General features: G+C 43.5%; 2 protein-coding genes across 3 annotated transcripts in view; both read right to left on the bottom strand.

Annotated features, from left to right (window-relative positions):
- Positions 1-961: 961 nt before the first annotated feature.
- LOC129847139 (zinc finger protein ZFP2-like) lies at positions 962-6,594 on the bottom strand. Of its 2 annotated transcripts, XM_055914955.1 has the most exons (9): positions 6,362-6,594; positions 5,526-6,136; positions 5,287-5,345; positions 4,531-4,733; positions 4,155-4,247; positions 3,611-3,706; positions 3,243-3,353; positions 2,756-2,879; positions 962-2,613 (listed from the first exon to the last, which is right to left on the bottom strand). In XM_055914955.1, the coding sequence occupies exons 3-9, from the start codon at positions 5,291-5,293 to the stop codon at positions 1,151-1,153; spliced, it is 2,097 nt and encodes a 698-aa protein (XP_055770930.1). In that variant the 5' UTR covers positions 5,294-5,345; positions 5,526-6,136; positions 6,362-6,594; the 3' UTR covers positions 962-1,150. The 2 variants fall into 2 exon arrangements, with proteins under 2 accessions (XP_055770930.1, XP_055770929.1); XM_055914954.1 differs by lacking the exons at positions 5,287-5,345; positions 5,526-6,136; positions 6,362-6,594 and adding an exon at positions 5,043-5,271.
- Positions 6,595-10,919: 4,325 nt separating this feature from the next.
- Positions 10,920-15,701, bottom strand: part of LOC129847137 (neuron navigator 3-like) — a gene marked incomplete at its 5' end in the record, with an annotated part of 71,852 nt that continues 67,070 nt past the window's right edge. Inside the window, 1 exon segment of the mRNA XM_055914952.1 lies at positions 10,920-13,576. Coding sequence (XP_055770927.1) covers positions 13,457-13,576 — 120 coding nt within the window.

Below are 15,701 nucleotides of genomic sequence, written 5' to 3' on the forward strand. Positions count from 1 at the left end.
ATTGCCATTTCTCAAGTAAACTTGACATAATGATGCCAATTTTGTTTTCTACAAATGTTATCTACTTTAGCAATGTCATTAGCCCCAGTTCAGAAAGACAGAGCATCAGTTGGACATCAATATGATGCGGCAACGGTGCAACCCATGAATAGCTAGCTACATTATGTTTTGACACAATCATAAAAGAGAAAGGGATTTTGTAGAACATTGTTTTGTTGTCAGTTGTAAAGTTTACAGGCGAGATGTTGATCATCACCTGAATTTTGTCGCCAGACACGACTCGATCTCCACCAGTAGGTGTCAGTAGCTCGTTAGACTCCAGGGGTGTGTTCAGTTAGGTTTAACGTTTACGCTGCGTGACGGTTTGTAGTGAACGACACGATAACCCCCCGCCGATGATAAATGGTATACTTTATTAAGAAAAGTTCAGTTGTAATAAAATACTTCATAATGAACCATAGTATTTTCTTAGATTAAAAGACGGATGACCTAAGCATTCTAAATAAAACATTTAAATACATGTTCATCCTTGATATGGTATATGCCATTATCAGAAAAAGCCTTAGTATATCAGAAAGCATATTTGTGTAGTTTTACAATTTAATTTTGTCAACTCAACCTCAAATGATAATTACCTAACCATACCTTACCATTGTGCCCAATGATCATTTAAATCATTGGTTGCTTATTTCTAAATGTCTCGCATGACTGTTGCTTTAACCTCAAAAGGGATATCTTTACACCTATAATTATTTCACACCAATCTTGCTTGGTGCAGTACTTCCTAACGAAACAGAAAAGCCATCTGATCAGAGAGGGAGCACCATATTGTTTTTCAGTTGACTAGTTTATGGGCAGATCTAACAGGTCTACTGTTGGAAAATGTGTGTGTACAACATTTGTGTTGGAATGTTAACAGGGAAATACAAGTATTGAGCCAAGAAAAATTCCACACCAAGTGTTAAAATAAAATGTTTAATGTGAATTAAAGGCATAATTGTATTTTTTAATAGAGGCATGTTGTAAGGCTGAGTTTGAGTAAAATGCATATATTTTGTCCTCATACTTTTCAGTAATGCAGTCCATAAACATGATTTGGAAAATAAATTAATATACTTTCTTAATATATTTTCTTAGGTTCTCGCCATGATTAGACACCTTTCCCTATGTGAGTGCGCAGGTGCCTTTTGAGACGCGTTGAGGTGGAGAAGCACTTTTTACACAACATACAGGAGTATGGGCGCTCTCCTGTGTGTGTCCGCAGATGCATGGTCAGGTCTGACGAACACCTAAACCTCCGTTCACAGACCGAGCACGGGTATGGCCGCTCCCCTGTGTGTATTCGCCTGTGGAGGAGCAGCTCCCCAGAGGTCAGGAAGGTCTTGCCACACTGAGCGCACTGATGCGGTCTCTCCCCTGTGTGCATCAGGTTGTGTCTTATGAGTGAAGTAGACTTGGCAAACTCCTTCCCACAGTGTGCGCAAGAGAACGGTCGCTCCCCTGTGTGGGTATTCATGTGTTCACTCTGTGCACGCTTGGTTTTGAAGCTCTTGGGACACTGAGAGCAAGAGAACGGTCTGAAGTCGCTGTGGCTGCGTTGGTGTCTTACCAGCTCCCCATGTGTTAAGAAGGTCTTCTGACAGACGGTGCAGAGGTATGGCCTCTCCCCTGTATGAATCCTCTCATGTCTTGTCAGACCCGCGAGCTGAGTAAAGCTTTTCTCGCAGAAGGAGCACTGGAAAGGCCTCTGCCCGTTGTGAATCAGTTGGTGTCTGTTCAGTATCTGTAACTGGGTGAAACTCTTGCCGCACTCCGGGCACGGGTACGGCCGCTCCTTGGTGTGGATTTGCCGGTGCTTGTTCAGCAGCCACACGTGAGTGAAGCCCTTGCCGCACTCTGCGCAGGGGAAGGGTCTCTCTCCGGTGTGCTTCATCTGATGTCTCCTCAGGTCAGACGGGCGGCCGTAGATCTTCTCGCACTGGGAACACTTGTAATGGCGATTCACCACGTGGGTTTGCCTATGCTTCAGCCGCTCTAGTACGGTGTCAAAGCTAGCCCCACATTTCTGACACTTGTACTGACCACTCCCTTTGTCGTTTGGCTCCTCCTGCTGCTCTGTGGACTGTAGTGGGGGATCAGCACTCTGGCCACAAGGCGTTCTGGTGAAGTGCAGGGACAGTAGGCCCAGTTGGGTGAACCCCTTGCCACATTGAGGGCAGATATATGGGCGTTCCCCGGTGTGAATCCGCTGATGCCTCGTCAGATCCCAGGAGTTTTTGAAACCCTTGTCGCACTCCTTGCAGGTGTACGGACGCTCCCCTGTGTGAATGCGCTGGTGCCTGGTCACGTCTGACGAGCGAGTGAAAGTCTTTCCACACTCGTGGCATGTGTGAGCACCGGGTTCAGAGCTTACGTGGATAGGGAAAGGCTTGGGGAATTCAGGACGGGGTAACTTTTTCCTGGGAAGCGCTGGGTTCTCTTCAGTTTTCTGGAGCTTGCTGTACTCCTCTGGGTGATTTCGCTCAATGTGCTGGAGGAGGTAGGATTCCTGCATGTGGAAGAATGGGCACTGGGAACAGGCAAAGACCTGTGAAGACATCTCAACGGTGTGACCTGAAGGAATACAATGGGAAAAGGAGACTAATAATGTGAGAGGCAGAACAAGCATTAGGTGGTTGTTTTTACAGGGCATACCACAGTCTCCACATTTATTATATGTAGTAACAGAGAAAGACATTCAATATTTCCTCCTTACTCTGAGTGCCCAAGTTTTCAAGACATGTGTGGTGTTGCAGCAGGGATTTCAGGTCCTCAGGTTGAGAGAGGGCCTGCAAACACTCCTCCAGGACAGAGGGAGCAGAACTGAGCCATGACACAGTCTATAGGAGCAGAGATGCAAACAAGTGAGTGACAATATGCTGGAAAGTTTACATGTTTTTTTTCACACCGGGGAACGTTACAAAATGCTAGGCCCATTTCAAGAAAACCAGAGAAGCCGCTGGCTAGCACCTCAGCTAACAGCGTGGCCCCAGAGTGGCTATAAGGCAGAGGTTATGTGCAGAAAGTGACAGTACAGCTGGGATATCTTCTCCTAATAAGATACAGAAGATATTACCCTCCTATAACTTAACCAGTCTAAATGTTGCCATCACGGTCAGCACTGCAGGATTTTCCCAATACAATAACAGAAGGTGACTTGAACCCAGCTGAAGGTGACCTAGTGAGGTGTTACTTTGTGGTACCTGTCCAAGGTCTGGTACTGGCAGTATCTTCTCCAGTTTAGAAAGGAATTCCCACACAAGTAGTTGCATATCTGTGTCATAGCTGGCGCCGTACTCTGTCGGAAACACCTCCTGGAATCAAGATAGATGGGGATATAATTGGCGTAGGGTGAAGTTGACCCTAGATGCTAATCTTGGGTCAGTTCTGCATTTACCCCACTGGTGGTCAAGGTTAGATTGGGGGCGGGGAAGCTGATCCTAGATCTGTACCTATGGGAAACTTCCCTCCGGGGCAATATAATTCCAAGGACTGTAAATATTGTCTTTGGTAACTAAACAGAACCAGGAAGCTAGAGAGAGACATTAACATATGATGGAGGCAGACTGACCTGGAAGAAGTGTTCTCTCTCCGCTTGGTCTTTCAGCAAAGTCTGGATGAGCTCCAGGAAGATGGCCTCTTCTGCATCCACCTCAGCATCTCCACTCTGTGAAATAGAACTTCTCAGTGATAAGGGAACAGTAAACCACCGTCACCCACCACTGAAAATAATAGGGAGCAACACTGCAGTCCTTAAAATATAGGAGCAAGCACTGGAAATTAGCGCAAGCTAATTGGTGCAAAGGATCTGACGGTTGCTTATTCAATATGTCAATGTTTTAATTCTCTTATCCTAGGCAAATAATTGATTTAAATAAGCACATTTCAAATGATAGGAATGGCAAAGGCGGTTCCATAAAGACCAGGGGCCATATACATCAAGCATCTCAAAGTAAGCTGATTTAGGATCAGTTTAGCCTTTTACATCACAATGAAAAGGATTACAAGGACAGAGGGGACCTGATCCTAGATCAGCACTCCTCCTCTGAGAAGTTTGATACATATGATCCCAGGCCAAATTGAACAGTTGTCCTCCACAGAGTATCATTACTTACCCCTGTGTGTCCAGGGGGGCGAATTCTGTCCAGGTGGGGTTGGATGATCTGGATATCAGCTGTATGATCAGCAGAACACAACTCTAGTATCACCTGAAAGGAATAACAGTATTCAAGGAAGTAGACAACAGCACCCAACAAATGATGACCACCGACAGAACCTGAGCAATCAGGACAATAGAACCCAACTGATCAGGACCATGGACAACCCCCATGCAATCAGGAAAACGGACAGAACCTAACTAATCAGCAGCTACATAAACCGCAAGATAAAGACCGTTTTAATCACAGATGGCTCTAAACACACTGTCCAAACTACTGCTGTTAGGGGTTCCAGTTTACAAAAACAACATGCTTAACTGTATTCGCTACTAACCCTTGTTCGCAGCCGCAGAAGAAGCTTGGCTCTCTGTTTCTCATTCAACAGGTCTGGAACTGTCGCTGTCACAAGGCCGACGAACTCCTCTAGTTTCTCATAATCCATGACATCTCTTCGTTGCGCTACTTGCCACATGGCCGCAGAGAGTAGCCTCAGAGGTGGTATCAACAGGCGCAAAGAGGATAACGGGAGGAAGATATCTACGGGCAAAAATTGGTCATTGAGTTTGGTGAGAGAGACGACACAATTTTTGGACAATAATTATTGGTAGTGCGGGTTAGGAGGCATAACGTTACATTGTCGCATAACTTGAGTAGACGCTAGCAAATAAAGATGTAGCTAAAATGTGAATCAGTGGCCCAACTATTTTATCTATTCGATCCATCTTCTAGTAGCTAGTCTACCCCAGTGGCTGGTCCACCCTAGACAGTCTGTATCTTTGCTACAACTAACAGTAGCCGCAAGTTGCTAGCTAGCCAACGTTAGCTAGGTACTTGTTTTAAACGAACCTGCATTCTCCACTGGTTTTGTCGTGACACAGATTTCCATCATTATGGATAATTGAGTTGTGACTTATAACTTTAATTAACTAGTTTGGTTTATATTAAACCCAGAAAGACATTTGGGAGTATACTAGTTTAGCTTATCCACTATCTGGCAGGCTAGCGTTCTTCCTCTTCTTTTTTATCTTCCGGGAAAGTTTTCTTCCTCTCTGGTCCTTCAATGGGAAAAGGCGCTTATACTGCCACCTACCGACCATTCATTGGCACGACTCTGGTGTAAACTTCCAGCTGTCTTTATTTACTGTGCAACTACAAAAACACAGATACAAAAACAAACTATATATTTGTATAAAACATACTGTCAAAATTATTAGTAAATATGATTCCCCTACGCACATCTGAGAATGTGACCAAAAAAACATGTTTATTTAGGAATTTACATAAGTTTATATCAGTGTACATCACTTTTATTCCAGACAACAGACTTACAGATCTCTGGTTTATGCCAATGCAGTTTCAGTAGGATCTTTGTTCAAGAGACCGGGAATACATCTCTTCCCACTTATTGCTGTAATCTTGTTCCAATCATCATGTTTAGGTGGCTCAATCAAGTCGCCTTCTCTCATTTGTCTCATATCCAAATCAGAAATACACATTTTAGAGAGAGCACACTTTATTCCACTAGCTACATCATGTTAACCTGCAGTTCTTGTGACGTTGCAGTCATTTAGCAGTCACTTTTATCCAGAATGAGGTGTTGTCTTGAAGTTGAGTTTCACATTTTAAATAGTCAGACTGCCACAAATCATTGTCTTGATTTCAACAACAGGTATCTTCAAATGTTATGGTCTCACAATTTTGCTATTTTCTGGACATACTGACAAATATTCCACATAATGCCAAAATGTGGGCAGTTAAAAACAAAACATAGGCCTAACAAAGGAATTCATCCAATATAATTTGAACACCAATCTGGTCGAGGCGTGTAAACCTTATACCTCAGTGGTGTAAACACTCCTTTTTAAAGATCGATCATTTCAGCCAACAGGGGGTCATGGTTAAAGGGGGCAGCATTTCAAGTGTAGAATTCCAAGTCACTCCTGCAAGGGATACAATTCAACACATCATTAATCATCGCAACCAGATTTAAAAAAGTGGTATTTGTATATATTTTTTTAATATGATAAATTAACTAACTTTAACATACACAGGGTGCGCCCAAACACAACAAACTTTACTGGCACTCTCACTTCCTTAGCCACCATAGCTAGCAAGTCTCATTTGTAGCTAGCTATCTGTGGTATTGCAGTAGTACTCAAACTTACCATTTTAGCTAGGGAACTATGAAATACATAACGAGGAAAAATGCGATGTCAAACATCACAAACAGCCAAAAGTCAAACCAGTATGAGTGTTTTGGTAAAGATACCAAAGCTCCTTTCGTGTCCAAACTCTCTTCCGAGCCCATTTTCAGGAAGTGTGTGGATGAAGAGCACCGCCCCAGTGCTATCGTAGCCCTGTCCATTTCTTACTCTTTGCCTCCAACTAGTGGCTTCTTCTTCGATGTTTAACGGCGGTTGGCATCCAATTTGTTGCATTAACGCCACCTACTAGATTGGAGTACAACTTCCTTGTACTTTGCTTAAAAATAAAAATGTACTAAATAAATACCTTACCATCTAAATTACACTCACACATTAAAAAAATAATTAAATAAACACCACCCTACTCCACTAATTAAATGTATTTATTCCTACCTCATGCCATCATCCTGAAAGGATGGGACATCACCACTTAACACATCCTGTAACTCTTCTGATATCAAGTCTCGCACACCCAAATAGCACTCTGCAGCTGCCACCACAACCTCCATTTTATGCGACTTCCATTCCATCCCTGCAGTACAGTTGATAACCATTGCTATAAATGCTAAAAATCCAATCTTACTGAAACTTATATCCCTTTGCGGCCTATCCCTATGTACTGTTATGTCTCTACTACTCTCACCACTCCTCCCTCTTAACCCATCTTCCTCTACTTTCTTCACTGCCTCAGCATATGACAACGTCTGTACTACTCTAACCCTAGAAACCTCAACCTGCCTCTCTCGCACGGGACATTTCTGACCCCAGCTCCATGTGTACCCCTACAATTAACACATACCACTACTTTCCTCAATACTACACATTCCTTTGTCTCATGCCCTTCTGCACACTTCTCACACCTTGGACCCCCCCCCCTCCTACACACTGCTGCCACATGTCCATAAGCTTGACACCTGTAACATTGTAATGTATTCGGCACATACACTCGTACAGGATAACTTATATATCCTAACTTCACTTTGTCGGGCAAAGACTCAACTTCAAAACTCAAAAGAACAGACAATGACTAGTCTGTTTCCCCACTCTCGCCACCCTGTCTGCATCGCATCGAACGACGAGCATCACATACACCAAGAATCTTTCCCCTCAGCTGATCAACTTTTATATTTACTGCTACCCCAGTTATCACTCCTTTCATTGGTGCACTTTTCTTGAGAGCGAAACAATTCACTTTTCTTGCCCCTATTCGTTTTACTCTGAGTGCGTTCTCCCTCTGACCAACAGAAACACAAACAATTATCACTAGACCACTTCTGGTTACCCTCACTAATTCCACATTACCCAACTCTTTTTTTCACCCACTGTGAAACCACAAATGGATCAGCCAAAAGGCAAGAGTCCACTTTTTCCATAAACTTCACTCCTACTGTCATAAACTCATCTTTTTCCTGATCCTCGGTGCATACCTCGGTCTCCGATAACTTCACCACACCTACCACCTCCGATACTTCACCCTCATTCGCTTCCATTTCTCCTCCTGTCTTCAGCTCCCTCTGCTTACACTTTCTACCATTCTTTAACAAATCATCTCCCTTTTCCCCACTATTTTTATCTGACTCAAGCTCACCCTCTTCTTCCCTCTCTCTCTTAGACCTCCTCTCCCTCTCTTTTTCCCTCCATCCCTCCTCCGTTTTCCAAGTATACGTCTCCTTATGGTAATACTGCACTACTCCTGACAACTATCTTGTTCTTGCTTTCTCTAGGGACTCCATTTCCGCTGAGGTGTCCGTCCTCCTCCCCCTCCACCTAGTGGAGCTTATAGTACAGTTTCTTCTTCTTCTTCTTCTTCTTCTTCTTCTTCTTCTTCTTCTTCTTCTTCTTCTTCTTCTTCTTCTTCTTCTTCTTCGATATCATGGCGGTCCGCAAACAAACGTTTAAAGTGCATGTCGCCACCTACTGTGCTGGAATGTACAATCAATCATGATCTGCCCAAGTCTGTACTACCATGAAAATAAAATTCAAAGCAAAATAAATCACTAACTTCTACCACACCCTCCCCCCTCCCCAAACCCATTAAACGTTATATCATGCTGAATCACTCCACCCTTAGGATTGTTCAGCATGTCAACAACCAGTTCAACAGTAACATCTATTACCCCCAATATCTCTTTTGCCGTCTCCACAATAACCTTCAACCTGGTATTTCTGCTTTCCACAACCCGAGTCGTATTGATAACCTTACCAATAAAAGCTTTGAAGTCTACTTTACTCATTATCAAAGTGTCCTTTGACACCACACATTAATGAGCACAAGATTTCTGAACAAGCTTCCAAACCATGCCAGCACCAACAGAAACACCAGCCCAGACAGTAGGTCCACTTACTACACATACATCCATGTAAGATCCATCAGTCTGACAGTAGGTCCACTCACTACACATACATCCATGTAAGATACATCAGTCTGACAGTAGGTCCACTTACTACATGTACATCCATGTAAGATCCATCAGTCTGACAGTAGGTCCACTTACTACAGGTACATCCATGTAAGATCCATCAGTCTGACAGTAGGTCCACTTACTACAGGTACATCCATGTAAGATCCATCAGTCTGACAGTAGGTCCACTTACTACAGGTACATCCATGTAAGATCCATCAGTCTGACAGTAGGTCCACTTACTACAGGTACATCCATGTAAGATCCATCAGTCTGACAGTAGGTCCACTCACTACCGGTACATCCATGTAAGATCCATCAGTCTGACAGTAGGTCCACTCACTACACATACATCCATGTAAGATCCATCAGAACCTGCCTCTGAATATGAAACATCATGACTGATCCTCCTTTCACTGTAACTGGCATCCACCAAATGCTGCACCGTGTTCTCCGCCACAATTACGGTACTTAACCTTCACATTGTTTTCACGGTAATCATGTACCCATCCACACTTGGCACATCTTTTCTTTCCTTTACAATGAGCAGTTACATGTCCCATTCTTTGGCATTTAAAACACTGCAGTGCATATGGGACAAATTCTCTAACATTAAAACTAAGGAATCCTATCTGTACTTTTCCTGGCAAGACATCATTAATAAGCTTTCACTTCTTTGACCCTCTTTCCTACTGAACAACGTTTTGGCCTCAGTCACTCTGCCTGCCTTCACATTGTCTTTAATTATCATCTGTGGACATAGATATTGGGACCCCAGTGATGACTCCCCTCAATCTAGCATAAACACCAGGGGCATGGCTTTTCATCTTCTTTCCATTAAGCTTTTCCATTTCCAGTATCTTCTCTTGCTGAGCCGGACTACCACACAATATTTACAATCTACCATTTCCAATGAGCCGAGCTGATTTCACCTCACCTTCCTCTTTCTCTACGTCATTAGTTCGTCAGATAGGGTGTAGGTGAGGCCCTGTGGTCTCATCAAACACCATCACCATTTCCACTCCAACACTTCATTACTCTTGCTTCCTACCATGACTTTATGCTTTCTTTACTAGAAAATCCACTACTACTCTGTATCATTATCTCTCTTCTTCCTATGTCTTTCCACTACCGACCATTCCGGTCCTTGACCCTCATCCTCCCGCTCCATAGCATCAGAACTGACACCCATATTGTCCTCATTCCAGCACAGCTGTTGTTTCACCAACCTTTTCTCCATTTCGTCTGCACTACTCGCCGCCATTTCCGACCTCCAACCCTCACTCACACCCCCCTTCTTCCCAAATCCTTCCAATCAGGTTCCAATGAATCGTCAGGTTTCCCCATGTAACTACTGGCAGATATAACTCAAGGGTCTTTTCTCAATTGCATTCTCCTCATGTCCTCTCTCATCGCCCCCTTCTCAAAACCCAATGGAAGAAAGGGTCAGAGGGGCGGGACCTCTGGCTTTCTCATCCAATGGGTTTTGAGGAGGCGGCAAAGAGAGAGGACGCAAGAAGGATACAATTGAGAATCTCTCATTATCAATGTAACTGCTTAGTATTATAGCAGTTCATAATATAAATGTAATATTGTATTATTGCTTATACCTGATATTGTATTATAATTACTAATCATTCCTCTTCTGTACTTTCAGAAACTAAGTTGAATTTTTTTATTTTTTGTATCAATTAAAGCACATTTGAAGGAACCCCTGTTAATAACAATTGGCCATTTAACACAACTGGAACTGGAGTTGCTGACATCTTTCTCAGCGAACATTGACGCCAGCTTTTGTTGGACTAGCAACATAATGTGAACGTACACTCCTTTACAAGTGAGCTTTTTAGAATTTCAAATATGGTGTATTTGATCAAGAGCAGTTGTGGTCAGAGTTCTGAAGTGGCTCACAGGGTTGGCCATTGCTCATTCAGTAGCTCACTGACACGGATAGGTAAGCCAAAGCTGAATGATAGACAAACACTTGTTGGCAAAGTTCTGGAGTGGCACAGTAATCGGTTATAGTGGCATAATCTATTGGGCACATCTCCGAGTCTGTACTAGAGGAAAGATATGGTGGAGAAAAAATGAACAGAGACATGAGATAGAACAGGACGCATTGTTTGCTCATGTGACACCAAATACCATTTATTAGGGCTTTACAAAGACTACAAAATCCCTCCAGATGATTTAAATCGCTGTCTCTGTCTATTTACACAATATGTTACATACAAATGTACAAAATATAAAACATTTAAGGACAAATGTTTCAACAAAAAAGAAACTCTTCTCTCAAAGCAGTAAATGCAATGTTTTCAACTAAGATGTAATTGCAATTTTATGGCGTCACCATGACATAATGGTACACTGTTTGTGTTGTGAAAACATCTGGTTAACTAGGCAACTGATGGTGTCCTAGGGGAGCGGGGAGGAGTGACTAGATGTCTGCTGTGTTGGAGGGGAGCTATGTCTTACCGACAATCCGTGTGTGTGTGTGTGTGTGTGTGTGTGTGTGTGTGTGTGTGTGTGTGTGTGTGTGTGTGTGTGTGTGTGTGTGTCAGGCTCTAAGTTTAGATGCAGACTGATGGCGTAGACCAACAATGATGCGTGCAAAAACAAAATAAAAAATACATTTGTCACAGACAAGTGATGACAACAAGAGCTTGTCCTGAGGTTGTGACAACATTTTCTGCAGAAAATGGAATCTGATAGATTTAGTTGACCAGTAGCACCTGTTATTTGGAATTGTAAATAGCACAACAGCAGGTAAATAGTACCTCAGAATGGGATGACAAAGAAAATTGGATTCTACTGAAACCGGTGAATACAAGACTGAATGAAAGTATATTCAGAAATGTTACAGTGTAATGCTTTGTGAAGTGAATTTTCGCCTCTTGAATAGGGGGATGTGTCACCAAATACTAGTTCCAGAGAATACACAAAAGGGAAATCTGTGACAATGACCAGATTTGCTTTTCTTGATAAATTGAATGGTTTGCTCCTCAAATCAGTGACTTAGTGAACATTAATATACGGCGTTAAAAAAAATAATATCATACTGTACATCGTATGCCTCCTGCATAGGCAAGACAGCCAATCACCACAAGACATACACCTGTTTCTGACACCTTGTTGGTTTTTGCATTTCTATTTTGTATTTTTTTGCAACGTACAATAATTCTCAGCGAGTTAAAGCGTAATATAACATCAACAGGGAAGAATGCATCTCTGATTCACTGTGCAATACTTTATTATTTACACCCCAACTTTAACTGTGCAAAACCAACCCACTCATTAATGGAGGAAGGACAATCAAAATCCAAAATGGCTTCTGTCCCTACCACACGCTGTTATGTAAAAGTAAAAGTCTCCTTCAAATGTTCCCCCCTAGAAAGCTTAAAACATGCTCCTTAGGCTAAAAAATCAAAAGGGTCGGGTTGTGCTCATGACAGTTCAAGTGAACCCAGCTCAACTGGGTAAAAGCAACAACTAAAAAAATGCCCACCCCTTTGAACTTTTATACAATTGGTCAGTTCTACTTGCAAATACAGTATAACAGCCATTATGCTTGTACAATATTACTGTCAGAAACAAAAGTGGATGGTTTTGGGCAACATACTTTTTGACAGGATTTGTGAGATATTTTGGCCTAAAAGTAGTTATAAAACTCTCCTTTAAGATTAAAGCACCCACTGAGACGATATGGGACCACTTCATTTGAATGGTTGTGTGTCAGGAAGTGTGTATTCCTGTCAATCTCCTATCCACTCAGGATGGTCAGCAGGGAGCCAAAGGCTGAAGTAATACACCCCCTGTCTCAGAGCTTTGCATTGAGAAAGCACCAATATCAGGCTTGTACTGTTCTTGACCTGGCCCTTGGATTGAAGGAGCCATCACTCCCTTCATCACCCATCTGTTGGTATAGTGCTGTTGATCTTTTAAGGAAAGGGTGAACAACTGGTCTGCTAGTGTGAAAAACCTAAAAGGACTCTGTGGATGTGGACGCACACGTCGCAGTGCACTTGGCAGTAAATCAAACGGTAACATTGGCACTGCCCATTGTTTCACAGTAGCAGTTGGTTGGACGACACACAATGCTCTTTTTGTGCTTGTTGGCGAGTGGTGTATGGAGGGTCTTGGCATTGCCTGTAAACTAGGGACAGGTTTGAGCACGGGACCAGCACCATGTGGCTCGTCTGAGGTCTGGGTTTGACGGGAGGGATACGTGCCTTTTTTTGTTCAGCACCTTAGTAAACGAAACCAGAATTTGGCCCTTGTAAACATCCGTAGTTAATACAACAACTGTGAATCAACATAAATAAAACTATAATGTCAATTCCAGTTTTATGGTGTAGAACCACAGACATAATTGTCTCTCACTGTGTACGTGCAGCCTGCATTTTGGGATGCCACATTCAGTGGAGAACTGGAGGACTGTGTCTCAACCACCATACACAAAAATCTACTCCATTTTGTCAGAGGGCTTACTCCCCCCGACCCCGCTAACAGACATCTCCTGACTACACACATCTCTCTGTCTTATGTGTGGGGTGCCTGGAAGTGTTCGAGCCGCCACGTCTCGCTGACGCCACGCTGAAACTGAAAAACGCTTCGCTCCATCACTCCATCTGAGTTCTCCTCTCCGAGCTCTCGTCTAGAGCGCCGACTCCAGCGACGAGTCCAGCTGGTCGTCATGGTGACTGGCGCTGTCGCTGTCGCAGCTCTGCGCGCTGGAGTAGTTGGCCGCCTCCTGCAGCCTCATTAGCATGTTCATCTGGAAAACACAGAAAACAAACAACCAATAAAAAGACTGGTAAACAAAAAGAGAGCCAACACCACATTGATATTCAGAGTCCACTATCACAACTACAAGGTCTTAGACTGGGTATTATCATTAAGGTGATATTGCAGTGGTCCTTTATCAGAGATAGACACCAGGGGGCCCGAGTGTCAGTTGCTTTTTCCACTTGCATCGTGCTTAATTGCACACAAGTGCACACACCTGGTTCCTCAGGTCTACATCAGACGTGGTTTTAAAAGAAAGATGAAAACCAGCCGATCCTCAAGGCCCTGAGGAACGGAGAGGCCCATTCCTACCATATATGGAAAGCACCGGCACAGCGGTCTTCATTTTCCCTGTAATGGTCCTGGTGGGCCTATAGGGAGGCGAGCGGCCAGGGCTGGGAAGCTCTGTGCAGGCCTCCTCTGATGATTACACAGTAATGTGTTGAGGATTAAGTGGCCAACAGAGAAAGCCCATTCCTATTCAACTCCCCAGGAATCGCCTGCCACACGGTTTATCACGACGCACAAAGTGGAATTAAAGTGTAGTCATCCGAATAACGAGCTGCTGACATTTCAGAGCTTAATGGGCTGTGTGTGTGTGTGTGTGTGTGTGTGTGTGTGTGTGTGTGTGTGTGTGTGTGTGTGTGTGTGTGTGTGTGTGTGTGTATGGGGGGGGTTGTGTGTTTAAATCCCCCTTTGTCTTTTCTTCTTTGAAAAGACAAGGTCATCTGCGGTCACGTTTGTTATTGGTATCCTTGGAAACTGGCTTCCACCTTTACTCACTGTTGTGTCTCTTTTTTTTTATTGTTTATTATTTATTATTATTATGTCCAACAACATGGTCTCCTTCATGTTACTTCACTTAGCTTCAGGAAACGTAAAACTCTTAGCAAACTCTTTTCATATGACTCTATTTTACATATCCCTGTACAAATAAAACGGTCATTAAAATCAGCATTCAGAGTTAGAATCAGCTATCAGCTAGAACATGCCTGTGATTTCAGTCTTCATCGTGTTTTTTTTATTTTTTATTCAAGCTTTATTTAACTAGGCAAATCAGTTGAGAACAATGACGGCCTAGGAACAGTGGGTTAACTGCCTTGTTCAGGGGCAGAACGACAGATTTTTACCTTATCAGCTCGGGGATTCAATCTAGCAACCTTTCGGTTACTGGCCCAACTCTCTAACCACTAGGCTACCTGCCGCCCTGAATCATTGTGTTGTGCTAGCTCTCTAACCAATATGTCTATATTTTCTGGACCACTGAAGTGGCCCCCACTTGGGTTGTGCCGTGGCGGAGATTTTTGTGGGCTATACACGGCCTTGTCTCAGGATGGTAAGTTAGTGGTTGAAGATATCCCTCTAGTGGTGTGGGGGCTGTGCTTTGGCAAAGTGGGTGGGGTTATATCCTGCCTGTTTGGCCCTGTCCGGGAGTATCATCGGATGCGGCCACAGTGTCTCCTGACCCCTCCTGTCTCAGCCTCCAGTATTTATGCTGTAGTAGTTTATGTGTCGATAGGCTACGTGTCTGTTATATCTGGAGTACTTCTCCTGTCTTATCCGGTGTCCTGTGTGAATTTAAGTATGCTTTCTCTAATTCTCTCTTTCTTTTTTTCTTTCTCTCTCTCGGAGGACCTGAGCCCTAGGACCATGCCTCAGGACTACCTGGCATGATGACTCCTTGCTGTCCCCAGTCCACCTGGCCTTGCTGCTGCTCCAGTTTCAACTGTTCTGCCTGCGGCTATGGAACCCTGACCTGTTCACAGGACGTGCTACCTGTCCCAGACCTGCTGTTTTCAACTCTCTAGAGACAGCAGGAGCGGTAGAGATACTCTTAATGATCAGCTATGAAAAGCCAACTGACATTTACTCCTGAGGTGCTGACTTGTTCCACCCTCGACAACTACTGTGATTATTATTATTTGACCATGCTGGTCATTTATGAACATTTGAACATCTTGGCCATGTTCCGTTATAATCTCCACTCGGCACAGCCAGAAGAGGACTGGCCACCCCTCATAGCCTGGTTCCTCTCTAGGTTTCTTCCTAGGTTTTCGCCTTTCTAGGGAGTTTTTCCTAGCCACCGTGCTTCTACACCTGCATTGCTTTCTGTT

Source organism: Salvelinus fontinalis, unplaced genomic scaffold (assembly GCF_029448725.1).
Source record: "Salvelinus fontinalis isolate EN_2023a unplaced genomic scaffold, ASM2944872v1 scaffold_0720, whole genome shotgun sequence".
NCBI lineage: Eukaryota > Metazoa > Chordata > Actinopteri > Salmoniformes > Salmonidae > Salvelinus > Salvelinus fontinalis.

Coding starts and splice junctions, on each gene's coding strand:
- LOC129847139 (XM_055914954.1), bottom strand. CDS start 5,085: ATGATGGAAATCTGTGTCACGACAAAACCAGTGGAGAATGCAG. Junction 4,734..5,042: donor AAAACCAGTGGAGAATGCAG/GTTCGTTTAAAA, acceptor TTTTGCCCGTAG/ATATCTTCCTCCCGTTATCC. Junction 2,880..3,242: donor CAGTACCAGACCTTGGACAG/GTACCACAAAGT, acceptor CTGCTCCTATAG/ACTGTGTCATGGCTCAGTTC.